Source organism: Dipodomys spectabilis, unplaced genomic scaffold, assembly GCF_019054845.1.
Source record: "Dipodomys spectabilis isolate Male_0828 unplaced genomic scaffold, ASM1905484v1 ptg000095l, whole genome shotgun sequence".
NCBI lineage: Eukaryota > Metazoa > Chordata > Mammalia > Rodentia > Heteromyidae > Dipodomys > Dipodomys spectabilis.
Window position 1 is genome coordinate 26,637,189 of NW_024870772.1, and position 17,178 is coordinate 26,654,366.

The window sequence follows — 17,178 nt, forward strand, 5'->3', positions numbered from 1 at the left end:
CTCAAGCTTTCTATTTACTTTCTCTCTTTTAGCCTCTCCTTCTGAGAACTAGCTAGTGGGTTTAATTTTTAATTTGGAATTGTATATTAAGGCAGATGAATGGAGAGAGGCAGGACAGGCAAAAACATTCATTACATTCAATGCACATATTTTCCTTTCCATCTCATCCTTTTTCCCTCCCTCCCTCCTTTCCTTCCTTCCTTCCTTCCTTCCTTCCTTCCTTCCTTCCTTCCTTCCTTCCTTCCTTCCTTCCTTCCTTCCTCCCTCTCTCCCTCCCTCCCTCCCTTCCTTTTTCTTCCTTCCCCTCTGTGTTGTGTGTGTGTGTGTGTGTGTGTGTGTGTGTGTGTTGGTACCCAGGGCTTAAATTTAGGGCCTCAAACTCTTGCTTGACTTTTCCGCACTTCACTTTACCACTTGAGCCATAGCTTCACTTCCAGATTTTTTTTGCTGGTTTATTGGAGTTTTGTGGATTTTCCTGCCTAGGCTGGCTTCAAAGAGTGGATAGTTCTCAGATCTTGGCCTCATGAGTAGCTAGGATTATAGGCTTGAGCCAGCCAGCAGCTGACATCCTATTTCTTATGTAAGAAAGATTACTGTGGATAGGGAGTGGAGCAAGAAATACAAATCAGTCAAAATCATGGCAGCAATAGGAGAAGGAAGTGTGTTACATTTTAAGATAAAGATGAATTTTGTGATGTCTGCCACACATTACAGAAAAGCTTACTTTTAATCACTTCCCACTGATTCTTTGTAGAACTGAAGCCTTAGCATCACAATCCATTTTGGGGTCTATTTCATTAATGAAAAAAATTAAATGTACACAATTTGTTTAGAAAATTTACTAACAGCAAACTAAAAACCAGTCGTTTAAAGCCAGGAATAACCTTGAGTCTTTATCATGCTGCAAGGCAACTAAAATACGTGGGTAATGGCTTTCAAACACTTTTTTTGGGCTGTTGCTTCATGGGTTTTCATAGACATGAAAAGAGAACTAGTCAGGATCAATCTAGTCTCCTTTGTGCAGAAGACAATTCCTTTTCCTTTTCCTCTGAAGGGCCTTCTAGATACTCAGCTTCCACTGAGAGCTCTACACCCTGCATCTGCAGAGCTGAGTTCCCTTGCTCACCCCATATAGTTGGGCAGCCCAGCTGTGGTGGAACAAAAAAGAGTTATAATAATAATAATAATAATAATCATTATTATTATTATTTCTGGTTTATTATTATTATTTCTAGTGATGAATGTTCTCTGAGACTGGATGACAGAAACAGAAAAATGTAAAATGAAGGTGAGCTCTTGTAATTGTGCCTGTAATCCTGGATACTGGAGAACTTTGATACACTAGGGTGTGTGTGTGTGTGTGTGTGTGCATGCGCGCGCGTGCTCTCCAGTTTCAACACAAAGCAAATGTTTGTCCAATGAAATACTTTGTTAAAGCCAGACTCCGAACTGGTAGCTTGTGCCTATAATCCTACCTACTCAGGAGGCTGAGGTCTAAGAATCGTAGTTTGAAGCCAGTCCAGGCAGGAAAGGCTATACTAACATATTTATGATTTTTTTTTTGTTGCTTTGTATGTCCCTCCTCCACGGTATAACCCCCGTTTTCACTGTATTTGATGTTGGTACAATTTGTGGAGGGGAAGGGAAAAAACATATTGTTTAAATAGGGATACAGGTGGACCCATTGCAACAATGAGATGTACAAGTCCTTATGTCAAAAACGAACTTTACAACTTTGGCCGGGGTGGCGGGGGAGGGATGGGGAGATGGGAAGGAATGGGAAGGGGAAACAAAGGAGGAGGCAACAATGCTTGATAAGAAATGTACTCATTACCTTGACCATGTAATTGTAACTCCTCTGTACGGCATTTTCACACACACACTCACAAAACTCTCAAAAAACAAAAATAAAATGTGCCTCAGAGGAGTACAATTTCCAGGCCTATAAAAAAAAAAGAATTCTTATCTCCAGTTAACCACTTAAACACCAGAAGTGGAGCTGTGGCTCAAAGTGGTAGAGCACTAGGCTTGAGCAAAAAAAGCTCAGAGACAGTGCATAGACCCTGAGTTCAAGCTCCATGACCAACAAAAACCAGCCAAACAAAAAACCCCTGAGAGCTAGACTGGGCACTGGTGGCTCATGCTTATAATCCTAGCTATTCAGGAAACTGAGATCTGAAGCCAGACTTGGTAAGAAAAGTCCATAAGAGTCTTAATCTCCAACTAACCAGAGAAAGAGCTGGAAGTGGAGCTGTCATTCAAGTGATAGGGCACTAGTGGTGAGCTAAAAAAGATCAGGGCTAGTGTCCAGGCCTTGAGTTCAAGCCCAAGTATCAGCACAAACAACACCAAAACAAAACAAAACAAAAAACCTGGGGGCTAGTGATTGATCAGCACTTTCCCTAATATATACAAGGCCCTGTGTTCCATCAGCATCACAAAAATAGAAAACTATGCAACAGAAATCTTCTCAGTGCTTCTGATCACTGGTAAGAACACTTAAGACATTGTGTAAACCTGCTGGAGTGATAAAACTATGTCTTATTCCTTTGGATTAAATAGTGTTAGAAGCCAGTCTTACATTGGGTGGTTGGCTGATCAGTTTTTCTCCCTTTGTGAAATTCTCCATTTTGTTAAGTTCTCTGCTCTTTTCTTTCCTAGATTTTTGGTACTTTACTGGATATATGGGTCCCATGGACTTTCCTATTCAGGCTGGCTTCAAACCATGATCAGCAGATCTCAGCCTCCTGAGTAGATAGGATTATGGTTGTGAGCCACAGGTCTTCAGCTTAATTCTCTGGTCTTTTGACTCATTCCTCAAGCAGTAGGAGTTAATTGATTATATCTGATATATACCCATTGTATTACTTTACTACAAAAAGAATATTATTTTGGTTATGTATGTCCTTTGAGTCTGAATGATGGAAACAGAGAAATGTCAATGAATCTGGGTGACAGTGGCCCATATCTTTAATTCTACCTACTCAAGGAGGCTGAGATCTGAAGATCAAGGTTTAAAGTCAGAAAGAAAGAAAGAAAGGAAGAGATAAAGAAAGGAAGAAAGAAAGAAAAAAGAAGGAAAAGAAAAGTATAGAAGAGAAAAGAAAAGAAAAATGTCAAGTGCCTTTGCCTGTATTTGATTACAGATATCCTTTGGTGTCTGTAAGGAGTTGGTCTAGGGATCTCCTTAAGTATTGAATGTTTTGATGCTTATCTATCTTATATCATTTGGCTTAGTATTTGCCCAGAACCTACATGTGTGTAGGTCCTCTTGTAACCTTTATATCACCTCCACATAATGTACAATACTTAATAATGAAGTCAATGCTGTGGAAATAGTTATGTCATATTGTTCAGAGCATAATGACAGATAATAACAGTTACGTATAGATACAACTGTATTTCCAGTATTTTTGCTCTGCCATGGCTACCATGGTAGCACAACCTGTGGATATAGGATAATTTTTTAAAAATTTATTTAAGGTTCTGGGTGGACAAGGACATTAAAAAAAGTCTCGGGGCTGGGAAGGTGGCTCAGTGGTAGAGTGCTTGCCTTGCATGCCAGAGGCCCTGGGTTCGATTCCTCAGCACCACATAAGCAAAAAGAAAAAAAGCTGGAAGTGGCACTGTGGCTCAAGTGTTAGAGCACTAGCCTTGAGCTGAAGAGCTGAGGGACAGCGCCCAGGCCCAGAGTTCAGGCCCCATGACCGGACCCCCCCAAAAAAATAAATAAATAAAAAATAAAAAAAGTCTCTCTCTCTCTCTCTCTCTCTCTCTCTCTCTCTCTGTGTGTGTGTGTGTGTGTGTGTGTGCGCGCGCGCGCGCGTGCGCCAGTCTTGGAGCTTGAACTCAGGCTTTACACTCTCACTTGGCTTTTTTCATTTATGCTAGCTCTCTACCACTCTTGGGCCACATTTCCACTTCTGGCTTTTTTGAGGTTAATTCGCGATAAGAGTGTTATAGACTTTTCTATAACACTTGGTTCAGGCTGTGATCCTTAGATCTCAGCCTCCTGAGTACCTAGGATTACAGGCATGAGCTACCACTGTCTAGCTCTTTTGTTTATATTTTAAAAGAAGGTACTGATTTAAAAAGTTTTAACTGAGTAATAATAAAAGCAAAAAAAAAAAAGCAAAGCCATCCCATTGCCTTATATTTCCAGGCACCAGCTTCAATGTACAGGTTCTGCCAGGAGTAAAATCCTAGCTGTGAGAAGTGATATAAATGTTATTCGTTCCTGGTCATTTCTGCCCCTGTGTAAAGCAACCACAGGAGCCCCAGGCTGTGAGGTTTACATGGGACCCCACTTTCATCAGCTTAGCTGGAGGGGAAGAAGAAGAAGACAGGGAACCTGTTTTGTGGTAGGGATTTAAGACTAAGCTTAGCTTTCCTCTTATATCTGTATAGATGAGATTTCCCAAATCATGGCGCTCTGCTGTTGAAATTCAGGAAAGGAGGAGGGCCAGGATATTTGTCTTTATTGTATTCTGGAAGATTTATTCTATCATAACAGCATGCATGGTGGTTATCTCTGCCTATCCATACACTGTGTGTTGGTGGGTTCAACCAGCCCTGGACAAAAAAAAAACTGTTACATCTGTCTTTAACATATATCAACATTATTCTTGTCTTCATTCTTTAGATAATACAGTGGAACAACTGCTCACACATCATCAGGTATGATAGGTAGTCTAGAAATTATGTAAAGTATACAGAAAGATGTGCCTGGGTTCTAGGCAGATTTGACATCATTTTTACAAAAATAAGGGATTTGAGAATCTACAGGTCTTATTATCTGTGGGACAGGGAGGATTGGGGTCTCAGAACCAGTTCCTTGGGTACACTCAAGGATGACTATATTAACATGTAGTTGGGGGTTATCTGTCTCAGAATTCTTCCATGATGAGCTGGGTACCTATGGCTCATGCCTGTAATCCTAGCTACTCAGGAGGCTGAGATCTGAAGATCTTTGTTCCAAGCCAGCTTGGTGAAAGAAAGTCAGTGACACTCTTTTCTTTCCAATTAGCCACCAAAAAGCTGAAAGTGGAGCTGTGGCTCAAATGATAGAGTACCAGGTAAAGCTGGCAGGTCCTGAGTTTAAGCCCCAGTACTGGTGCAAAAGAAAGAAAAAAATCACAAATTAGAGTTGCACAGATTTTGCAAAGTGCTTGGAAGTAGTCAAAAATTATGTATGTATGTATGTATGTATGCATGTATCTATCCATCTATCTATCTATCTGTCTATCTGTCTATCTATCTCTCAGTCATCAGTCTTACAGGTTGAACATCCTTAATCTGAAGATAAGAACTCTGAAGTATCTTTAGTCTCTTGAATTTTTGAGCACCAACCTTATGCCTCAAGTGGAAATTCCACAAATGAATTTTTTTGTGTGAAAAATATATCATTCTATCCATATATCTATTCCAAAATCTGGCCATGAGCTCGTGGTGGCTTAGGCCTGTAATCCAAGCTACTCAGAGGCTATCAGAGGATCATGTTTCAAAACCAGCCCAGGTAGAAAAGTCCATGAGACTCTTATTTTCAATTAACCAGAAAAAAAAATGCTGGAAGTGGGATTGTGGCTCAATTGTTGGAAAGTCATCCTTGAGAGAAAAAGCCAAATGAAAGCTCAAAGTTCTGAGCTTGAACCCCTTTTCTGATACAAAATAGATGATAGATAATAGACAGACAAACAGATGGATAGACAGATACATAGATATTCCAAAATCTGAAAAAATAAAATCCAAAACACTTCTGCACCCAAACATTCAGGATAAGGAACACTGAACTTTCCCCATGTTATAATAGAATGTAACTGATCTTTTAATACAGAAAGTAATTAACTTTGCAATGCATTAATTTTCCTTATTTTTTCTCTTTTAAACAGGAAAAACTAACCCAAGAGTGCGTATTCAGAGAACAGTTTGAAGAAAACTGGTATAACACATACTCCTCAAACCTATATAAACATGCGGACACTGGAAGACGATACTATGTTGCATTAAATAAAGATGGAACTCCAAGAGAAGGGACCAGGACTAAAAGACACCAGAAATTCACACATTTTTTACCTAGACCAGTGGACCCGGACAAAGTACCTGAACTATATAAGGATATTCTAAGCCAAAGTTGACAAAAGACAATTTCTTCACTTGAGCCCTTAAGAAAAAAAAAAAAAAAGTAACCACTCTATAAAATGATTTCATGCGGTGGGTTCTCATTGATTAGCTGTGTTATCTCCTGGCTCCACTGTTGCCAAACTTTGTCGCATGCATAATGTATGATGGAAGCTTGAATGGGAACATGCTGATTTTGTTCTGCACTTAAAAGGTGAGTCCTCTCTGAGGGCTGCCTGGGGCCACTTGCTTGATTTATTTGTGAAAGGTGAGAGAGAAGGAGAGAGGAGAATGGGAGAGGGAGAGGATGGGAGAGAGATTGGGAGAGAGTAGCAGGGCAAATCAAAGACCCCAGAGAACAGAGACGACGCCTGATGCATGCTGGGAAATAGACACGCTTTTCCATTTTTGATCAGCTGAACTCCATCGTCCATCAGCACAGCTGCCATACTTCAACTCATCAGGATATTTTGGCTGGTAGCCTGACGTTTAAGGGTACACTGCGTTTTCAGAGGCATGGAGGGTGCAGTCTTACTTATAAAAAACGAAAAACAAAAACACACACACAAAAAACTTTTTCAGTTAATTCTCACTGGTAGCATCCCAGTGAACTTAAAAGCAAAGACCTCTTAGTTTAAAAAAAAAATAAAAAATAAAAAGAAGAAAAAAAAGGAAGAAAAAAAAGGAAGAAAAAAAAGAGGAAAAAAAGAGAAAAAAGTTAAATTTATTTATAGAAATTCCAAAGGTGACATTTTATTTATTTTATATATTTATTTATTATATAGAGTTTATTTTTAATGAAATATGTACAGGCCAGATAGGCATTTTGGAAGCTTTAGGCTGTGTAAGCATTAAATGGTTAAGTCTGCTATGAACCTGTGGTAAATTCATGCAAGTAGGTATCACGGTGCATGGATATGAGAAATTTCTAATGACCCTAATGTACTAAAGGCGACAATCTATTTTGTGCCCATATTATTGTAAACTTATGCACTTGCTCATGACACTGAGTCTTCACTCTTCAGACTGCTTGTTTCATAGCTTATCCCAGAGGATTAAAGATAAAACTGGGTCTCAACCTTTTATTCTGTGTCTGTAATTTTCCTCTCTCTTAAGTGATTTGTATTACTGTAGTTTCATGGTTGGAAAATATGAGGGATGGTATATGTCTTATTTGTCTCAATCTATCACAGAATATACCAAAGCTAAACAATAACTTTGCTTCTTATTTAACCCATCTCCAGAACAATGAGACTGACATCAAACATCCTGCTGATTTAGAATCCTCAAAAAGAAGGAAAAAACAAAAGCTTACATAGCACTGACTTTTTATTATTTTTTTAAGAGACAAGATTTGGATTAACAGGAGCATTCTTGTAAACTTTTTATTTGTGCACTTAGTCATCAGATTTGAAATCATACAAGTATCATAGGAGATCATTGTAACATCTTTTATAGAGAATTGCTTCAGGGTGACCTGTCATAATTATGTGGTAATGACACCCTTTAAGTTAAATTTTCATCATGAAACCAATAAACCTTTATCAATAATGACTTTGAGGGGCCAAACATTGTAATCATTGACTGTGTTTTGTTTTGTAAAATAGTCTTCAAAACTGCTCAACTTTTTTTTAAGAGGGAAACTTACTACTATCTAGGATATCTTTTACAAGCTTTTATAACATATTATGCTGAAAAGCATAAGAATACATACTCCTTTGGTAGCAATAATTTTGGAACTTGCCCTTGGGTGAGGGAGACTATTTCTTACTATCTACTAATGTGCAAAGAGCCAAAATTCTTAAAGCAATATTTAAGGGGAGTGGGGGGAGGGAAGCAATTTATATAACAAATTCTTCATCCATACATCACACTTTCTAGCCAATGGCATTAGAATATTAAAAAATGACAGTTAAAAATATGTTGGGCTTTATGTAACTAATTAAAAAATTCAATGTTCTAGTTTTGTTTTGCTCAGATGCACATTCTCTATGAAAAATAAACATGTCAGTAGCAAGTTAAAGCTTTTGAGGAATGAGAGATGCATAACTTACATTGTGAGCAGACACACATAGCTTCTATATTTCACATAAGAGTGCGTGGTAATACCCTCCTACTGTTGTGTGTTGAGGAAAAAAAGGAAATAATATTTGGAATTGAAAATTACAGAAGCACTGTAAAATGGTGGTTTATGATAGAATATTGAAAAGTCCTTTTCATTGTATTTTCTTGGGATTTTTTTCCCCTTTCAGTTTTCTAAACAGAAACCCACTTAATTCTAAGTAGTATTCTTATTTATTATCTATTTGCTGCTGCTAAAATATGCACATATTCAGACTTTCATTTTTTTCAAATGACATTTAATTTTTGTTTTCTGGCTAAAAACAAAAAAGATTAAATCTTTGACCACAAGGGGAGAAGAAACAAGTTTCTAGGATGTCATAGGACTAATACTTATCACTGAAGAAATTGATTTTGGAAGACAGCCAAAAGTAATCTTAAAGTAACATGAGACTCCAGATAATTAGCCTTAAAGAATGAGAGAATTGTGAAAAACAAAACAAAAACTCCCTCAAATCTCCATGCATTCCTAAAAAAATGCTACTTTAATGTCTACTTTTGGAGTTATTTTGTTTTTGGTAATTTTATTTCTTAAAGGAAAGCAAAATGTTATATGCTTTTGGCAAACGGATACAATAAACTGTAATGGTCTGTAAATAAATAAACATTGACTTATGCAATTGATGTAAATAGGTGTTCTGGGAGAAGAAGATGGCTCAGGGTTTCTGTGTGTGCATGGTCTTGTTGAGCAGTAGTTACCCCCAGCTCTGGGTATGCATCCGGTTCTTGTCATAAGAGACCCCCAAGCTCGTTGGATGGCAGCCCAGAGCCCCCCTGTGGAATGGGTGGTTCCATTTTCACAAACAGATGCTCACATAGCCAAACCACCCTCTTGTTGGTGCCAACTCCGACACCTTGGTCAAAGACTTAACCCTGCATGGATGGAAAGGAACCACCTCTCCATCTGTCATGCAAACGTCCCCTAGCAGTGTTGAAGGACATGCCAGGTCAGCATTTGGGGAACTGCCCTGCCAGGTCCTGTTTTGTAGATAAAGGAATGGTGATTTCATTCTATTTCATCTCGTTAACACGATGACAATGACCTTGTGTTATTTACTTGATAAACTGTAATTGTATGTAAATACATACAGGATAATGTAATTTGTGTAAATACATAATTACAGACTTTTTGAAAACTGGCATTTTTTTTTCACTTGATGTCCATCTTGGAGCGGTTGCAGATTCTGTGCCTACATAACCAAACAGGATTTAAAAAACACACACTCCTTGTTCTTACAGCTGTGTGTGTTTGTGGATGGGTGGGTCGGGGGGGAGGTTGGAGGGGAGGAGCAAATGTAGGCAGATGTCTTTTCTGTAAAGAAAATGAAGAAGCAAGTGATTTTCTGGGATGAAAATTTACGGACTTGAAGCAAGCAAATCACACTGTATTTTTTTTTTTTTTTTTGCGCATTTACTCAAATGGGCGAATGAACAAAGGCATAGTGTTCGAGGTCAAATTCTATTTAGTGCATCACTTGACATTGAAATGTGCCAAATATAGATGCACTGTTCGTGGCCACTTGCACGAAAGAGCTGTGGAGGGTGGGAGGAGGAGGGGCAATATGCCAGATGGAGTCAAAAAATGAATTAGCCATCAGGCCCCTCCCACGTGGCTGTTTATGTGTGGTCCATGCACTCCTAGAATACTCTCATGCATCTGGAGATATTTCCATTTTTAAACTGATATTTTATTCTTACAAATAGAATAGGGGAGGAATTGTAACAACAAATAGCCTCTATCTCTTTCAATACCCAGCCTAAAATTCAAGAAGCCGAGATTGTAGAATGGATCATGGGTACAGAAAGATTGGCTGGAAAATGTATGAATGGGAGCTTGAAAGGTTATTTTTCTCCCCATATTGGACAACAGAAATTCATTTTATACTACTGTTATTATTAATGCATAGCCATAAAATTTATACAGTGAGGGATGGATTTCCTCTATTTTTGAAAGAAATGCTGTTTCAAAATAGACAAATTTTCTTTTTGCTAGAACTGGGGCTTGAACTCAGGGCAACACACTCTTGTTGGCATTTTTGTTCATGATTGGTGCTTTGCCACTTGAACCATGTCTTTAGTCCAGCATTTTGCTGGTTAATTGACTATGGGAGTCTTGTAGACTTTTCTGCCTGGACTGGATTTGAACTGTCACCCTCTACATCTCAACCTCCTGAATAGCTGTGATTACAGACATGAGCCACCAGCACCTGGCAGAAGACAAGTGTTCTTAATGTGTTTTCCCCTTCTTCCATAACCTCCTGCAGCTGCAGACATCAGATTGCTGGACAGACAGCTGGATCTTAGGTCAGACAATTTTTGTGAGGTTTCTTTGTTAGTTTGATTATTCTTAAGAAAATTCTGACTTCACATTTTTATTGGACTCCAACTGTACCTCAGCTTATCCTGAGCAAAACATTTTTAAATTAAAAAATTAATTTGGGTTTGTTGTGGGGCTTGAATTGGGGGGCTTGGGTGTTGTCCCTGAGCTCTTTTTGCTCAAGGCTAGTGCTCTATCACTTTGAGCCACAGCACCACTTCTGGTTTTCTGGTGGTTCATTAGAGATAAAAATCTCATGGATTTTCCCGCCTGGGCTGGCTTTGAACCATGATCCTCAGATTTTGGCTTCCTGAGTAGCTAGGAATACAGGTATAAGCCACCAATGCCTGGCTAACTTTTAATTTTAAATAAAAAAATTCTTCATTTTTTTCTCCTTTTGGTGCGTCATCTCTATAATCCTAGTTGCTCAAGAGGTTGAGATGTGAGTATTGTAGTTCAAAGCCAGCCCTGGCAGGAAAGTCTGTGTGACTCATCTCCAGTTAGTGAAAAACCAGAAGTGAGCTGTGTCTCAAGTGATAGTGTGCTGGCCTTGAGCAAAAAAGCTCAGGGACAGCACTGAGTTCAAGCCCCAGAACACACATACACATACACCCACACACACACACTCTCTCTCTCTCTCTCACACACAGACACATACACATACAGACACACACAGACACACACAGACACAAATTCATAGGTCCCCCAGATATCTGAGAAGCCCTTGAAAAGGTGTATGTGGACCTGAGCTTTGCTTTTCTTCCTTATCCTTTTTAGAAGGTTGATTTCCACCGTGTGTGTGTGTGTATGTGTGTGTGTGTGTGTGTGTGTGTGTGTGTGTGTGTGTGTGTGTGTGTGTGTGTATTTATCCAGAACAGTTTGACACCAGGAGAAGAGCTAAAGAGTTAGATGAAGTTATATGTTGAGACCATCCATAGCGAAACCCCTCCTCACAGGGGAAGGGCAAGCATCGTTATTAACAGTCATGGCCCAGCTTGGAGACTCCCTGGCCTCCCCCAGGACCCCCCCATCCCCTTTTTGGTGCTGATCTTGGGGTTTGAACTCCGGACTTTGGTGCTATCCCTGAGCTTTTGTGTTAGGCTAGCACTCTACCACTTGAGCCATAGCTCCACTTCCAGCTTTTTTGAGTAGTTAATTGAAGATCATTGTCACATAGACTTTCCTATCCAGGCTGGCTTTAAATGATGATCCTCAGATCTCAGCCTCCTGAATAACTAGGATTATTGGCATGATCCACTGAAGCCTGGCCAAGAAACTCATTTTTAAAAGCTCCCATGCAGGAAAATGTTGGGGTGTTGCAGAATGTTCTGTAAAGCTACATCTGGCTGACTTCTAGTATATGCATATGCTTACTATCACGGGTGGATGACAGCTTTGTGAGATTTCTTCTTAGTAATAGAAAGAGGACTTCTAGTCTGTGAGGATAGTAGAATTACAGCTGCTCTTTCAATACTTCAAACTCTATGACTGACTACACAGTTTCTCCATTCTTCACTTCCTATTTCTCTTTATTTTTATTATTATTTTGGGTTCAAGCACTGGCTTGGTTTCACACACTCGTTTGGGTGTTTTGGCTCACAGCTGACCCTCTACTGCTTGATCCATGCCTCCAGCCCAGGTTTTTTCTATCTGGCTTAAAAATTATTATGTAGCTGTATGAAGAGATAATAATTCCGTAAGTCAGCTTATGAGCACAATGCTTCTTGATTAGTGCTACCTCTTCCATTGTTCTCCATTTCCCCCAACCCTGCTCATCCCTAACCTCAAGTTACATAGTTCAATTTTTACGTAATGTATGTTGAATATAATAACAGCATTTGCCTGCCCTTCCTCCCTCCGTTCATGTATCCTCCCTTTGCCCTCTCTCCTAAAATCATGTTTCCAGTTCCTGTCTATTCATTCAGAGGAGTACATCTTTACACTCTAGCCCAGGTTTTTGCTGGTTATCTTAAAGATAGAGCTTCATGGGATTTTTCTGCCCAGGCTGGTTTTGAACTGCTATCCTACGGATCTCAGCTCTCTGAGTAGCTAGGGTTATAAGTATGAGCCACAAGTCCTCTGATACTATTTCTCTTACCTTTACTCCGTCCCTCCTTTCTCCAATCCATTATATGGAGTTGCTATCAGTGATAAAGAAGACCTCTCCATCACTGGTTGTATGCATCTTAGAGTTTCCACACATGGGTACCATTTTTTGTGTGTGATTAATCCTGAGATAAGGAATGTTCTGGGCTGAGGAATGTAAGAGGTACACAACTCATGCTTAGAATCTGGGGTTGTAAGGTCAAAGGTAAAATGCAGTGGATGAGCAGGCATTACAGAAAGAGCCACTACAGATTCTATGGTGTTCTATTTAGAGTCATATCATTTCCTGATTTTTTGCTATGCTTGAGCTGAAGAATATCAAACGTGTGGGCTGATTGGCCAGCTCCAGTCTCATGGGTTTTCCTGGGCTTTGTAGAGATGATAATTACAGAGTTTTTGAGTCAGACTAGCTCTGCTGCTCTGGACTTACCTGTGTCCTTGGTGAGAACAATCGTTCTATCCATAGGAAGCTGATTCTTTTTGAGCTTTAGTTAATAGCACTCACTTAAAAATGTCCCTTTACATTTCTTTCATGTCACAAAATCCACATCATAATAACAATGAAAACATAGGAAAATAGAAAAGGTAAAAATAAAATCTGTAAATGAATATGTATATAGTAACTGCTATATGACATTAATCAGAGAGGGGGGCATGGTAATGAAAACAATAATGAAAAGGTTAACATCTTTATATTGACACTTGAGTATCAAGCTAAATTCTACCTCCATGATTAGACTGACATATGGTACTTGCTGAAGATGGTGGTTCTCTGGGATGACCACGTGGAAGGGTGCCTACAACAGTATTGGTAATTTTCTATCAGCTTCACTTTCTTTCAACAATGTCTTTATATTAATCTACAAGATTTCAGGCTCTGTGTCAGTAGTTTATTCCTATAATCCTAGCTACTCAGGAGGCTAAGATCTGAGGATCACAGTTTGAAGCCAACCCAGATAGGAAAGTCCATGAGACTCTTACCTCCAATTAACTCCCCAAAAATCAGAGGTTAGAGGTATGGCTCAAGTGGTAGAGGTCTAGCCTTGAGTGAAAATGGCAAGCAAAAGCAGGAAACTCCAGAGTTAAGCCACAGTAAAAGCACATGTGCATACATGCATGCACACACACACACACACACAATTGACTCAGGAAATGAGAACTAATTGAACTGGAGTAATATTCAAAGAAGGACATATTGGCAAGAAAATAAACTTGCGCATGTTTCATGGCTGAGTGTGGTTGGGCAATACTTGTGGCCTGAACATTTCCATGATGCCTCCATGCATTAGCTGAGCACCCCAAGTGCCATCAAGAAATGGCAGCTGCTTATGACTGACTCTGGTAATTGGTTACAAAGTTAGAAATCAGGCCATTTGTTCTGATTCAAAGAAACAGCTTCACATTTTGTGGTGACTCTAGTATGTCTATATAAATATTTCCTGTCCCTTCCTGGTGTATTTCCCATGTAAGCAGAAAATTCTACTATTCTCATCTGAGCTTGCACTTTGTTTCAGATATAAAATGCGTATTCCTACTGAGACAGATTTTTGAAGGTAGGAGAGCTGTATTTACAATGGCTCCTCATAGAGTACGTGAATTAACCTGATCCCCCTCAAAAAACCCCTTCTAATATATAATCCACACCCAGGGTTCCCAAACCACTCTGGTCTATATTCCATGTCCTTTTCTTTTCTTTTTTCTTTTTGTCTGTTGTGGGGCTTGAACTCAAGGCAGCACTCTACCACTTGAGCCACAGCACCACTTTTGGCTTTTTCTGTTTATGTGGTGCTGTGGAATCGAACCCAGAGCCTCATGCATGCAAGGCAAGGGCTCTACCACTGAGCCACCTTCCCAGCCCGCATGTCCTTTCTTTCTCTTTCTCATTTTTTCCCTCTTCTTTATCTCCCTCCCTTCCTTTCCTTCTTTCTTTCGAACTTACTGACGTATATATTTTGCATTCCATTCCTGTATTGTAGCCCTTAGAGTTCAAATGCATCATTACTTTTCTTTTTTCTTTTTTTGTTGGTCATGGAGCTTGAACTCTGGGCTTGGGCACTGTCCCTCAGCTCTTCAGCTCAAGACGAGTGCTCTACCACTTGAACCACAGCACCGCTTCCGGTTTTCTGGTAGTTAATTGGAGATAAGAATCTCATCAACTTTCCTGCCTGGGCTGGCTTTGAACTGCAATCCTCAGATCACAGCCTCCTAAGTAGCTAGGATTACAGGCGTGAGCCACTAGTGCCCAGCTTGCACCATTACTTTGAAATGGACAAATTGCTTTTCAAATGAGTTGCTTGTAGCCACCTGATGGCTTGTGCCTGTGATCCTGGCTACTTAGGGAGTTGAGATCTGAGGATCACAATTCAGAACCAGCCCAGACAGGAAAATCTAAAAGACTCATATCTCCAATAGACCAGCAAAATTCTGGAAGTGGAAGCATGGTTCAAGTGGTAAAGTGCTAGTTGTGAGCAAACAGCCATGTTAAAACAAGAGTCCCTGAGTTCAAGTCCCAGTACTGGCACAAGAAAGAAAAAAGAATAGAATTGTTTTGATTCCTGATAAGCTGGTTTCAAAGTATATGAGTGTGTGTGTGAGAGTGTGTGTGTGTGTGTGTGTGTGTGTGTGTGTGTGTGTGTGTTGGTCCTGGTCTTGAACTACTCAGGGATTGAGCTCTGTGCCTGAGATTCTTTGTTCAATACCAGTGCTCTACTACTTGAGACATGGCTCAACTTTTGACCTTTTGTTGGTTAATCAGAGATAAGAATCTCACAAACTTTTTTGCCTGAGTTGGTTTGGAATTGTGATCCTCAGATCTCAGCCTCTTGAGTAGCTAGGATTCCAGAAGAGAGCCACTGGTGCCCAGCTTTAATTTTAGTTTTTCCAAATATCAGAATGCAGAGTACACAAGAATTAACAATACAATACCAATAACTATTTTCTTATTAACTTACTTTCTGCAGTCATGGCTTACATATGATGCTTCAAGAAATGCCTTTAAAAATGGCCAGAACTGGAGCTTTATTTCTAGTTGTTTTCAACAGATCTATAAGACTCGGTACAGCTTAGACCCTGACTAAAATTGATGTGAGGGCAGATTTTTATTGACACTCATTATTCAGCAAGAAATTATTAATATATGATATGTTCCAGGGCTATGAAAATAGAAACAATGGTGCATTTTTTCATATAAAATATAAATGTAACTATATTCACCCATTTGGCTTTTTTCTTCTTTGAAAGTATCATGAACTAACTGTCATGAGTTTATTTTTTGCTTCCTTTATGAAAAACACCACTTGCTCCTGGGAAAGGGCCTAGGGTGTGGTTTAAAGTTGAGAACCATCTTGCTAAAATATGTACTCTTAATGATGGGCTCAGGCCATTTGGAAATCTTCCTTTGGTTCATTCAGTGGGTGATTAACATTGTTCCCAGTGGAATGTGTTCTTGGTTTGATTTGAATTGAAAATTGTCTCTGAAAAATAAAAAAGAGATGCATAAAATCAACATGGAGTAGTTTGCCTTTTTAGTGTACTTTACGTGGTAGTTCTGTTTCTAGTTCAGAGCAATAGTTAAGTTTCCAAATTCTGATGTGACTGTTTTTATCTCAGAAACATGTGATAGCTTGTCATGATGCTATCTTATTTGGAGGCCACACCTAAGGGTCCTGAATATACCCATAGGACTATATTAGGGAGCATGTCACAAATGTGCAAACAATTTATAAAGACATTTGGTTCGTTACTGCTCTGTAAAAAGGCACTCTGTACTGACCAGCACATCAGTAATAAGGAAATTGTCTGGGGACAGGGATAGAATTGCTATTCAAGAGTAGTATCTGTTTTTACCAGCCAGGCTAAAAAAACCTCAAGACTCCACAGCCCTGGGTACAGCACTGAGGATCTGTGGTAGGAATGATTAACCCCAGATTCAACCCTGTTCCAGTCTTGACGGAGGTACTTTAAAATCAACACTAGAAAGGATCAAACTACTTTCAAGTTACTTAACTTTGTCCAAGAACAAAGTTCTATAATACTTAGATGAATAAAACAATATTCAGCACCTGGGAATTATACAGAAATACACAATGTCTGGTATCCAATAAAAAAAATCGCTAAACACACCAAGAGACAGAAAAATCCAACCTGTAATGAGGATAAAAAAAAACAATTCAATCAATGCAACTTGATCCACAAAAATAAAAATGTTAGAATGAGCAGAAAGCACATGAAAGCAGCTATAAGTATATTCTACATTTTCCAAAAGTTAATGATATGAAAGCTTATAAGAAAGGTTATAAGAAAAGATTCAAATTAGACTTTCAAACACAAAATTAAAATCTGTGAAGCAAATATACTCTAAAAGGAATTAATGGCAATTTACATGTTGTCAATGAGAAAAAAAAAGAGTGTTCTCAAAACTAGAGCAACAGGGACTAGAGTGAAAGACACAAACATTTAAAATGTGAACACAGTACCAGCAAGCCATAGTCCAACTTCAAGCAGCTTAATATATGTAA

At 39.1% G+C, this 17,178-nt stretch overlaps 1 protein-coding gene across 1 annotated transcript in view; it reads left to right on the top strand.

The window, feature by feature from the left end:
- Positions 1–6,165, top strand: part of Fgf9 (fibroblast growth factor 9) — a 49,481-nt gene extending 43,316 nt beyond the window's left edge. Inside the window, exon 3 of the mRNA XM_042685783.1 lies at positions 5,889–6,165. Within this exon, the coding sequence (XP_042541717.1) occupies positions 5,889–6,134 (246 nt within the window). The 3' untranslated portion in view covers positions 6,135–6,165. The remainder of the gene's footprint in view (positions 1–5,888) is intronic.
- Positions 6,166–17,178: the final 11,013 nt, after the last annotated feature.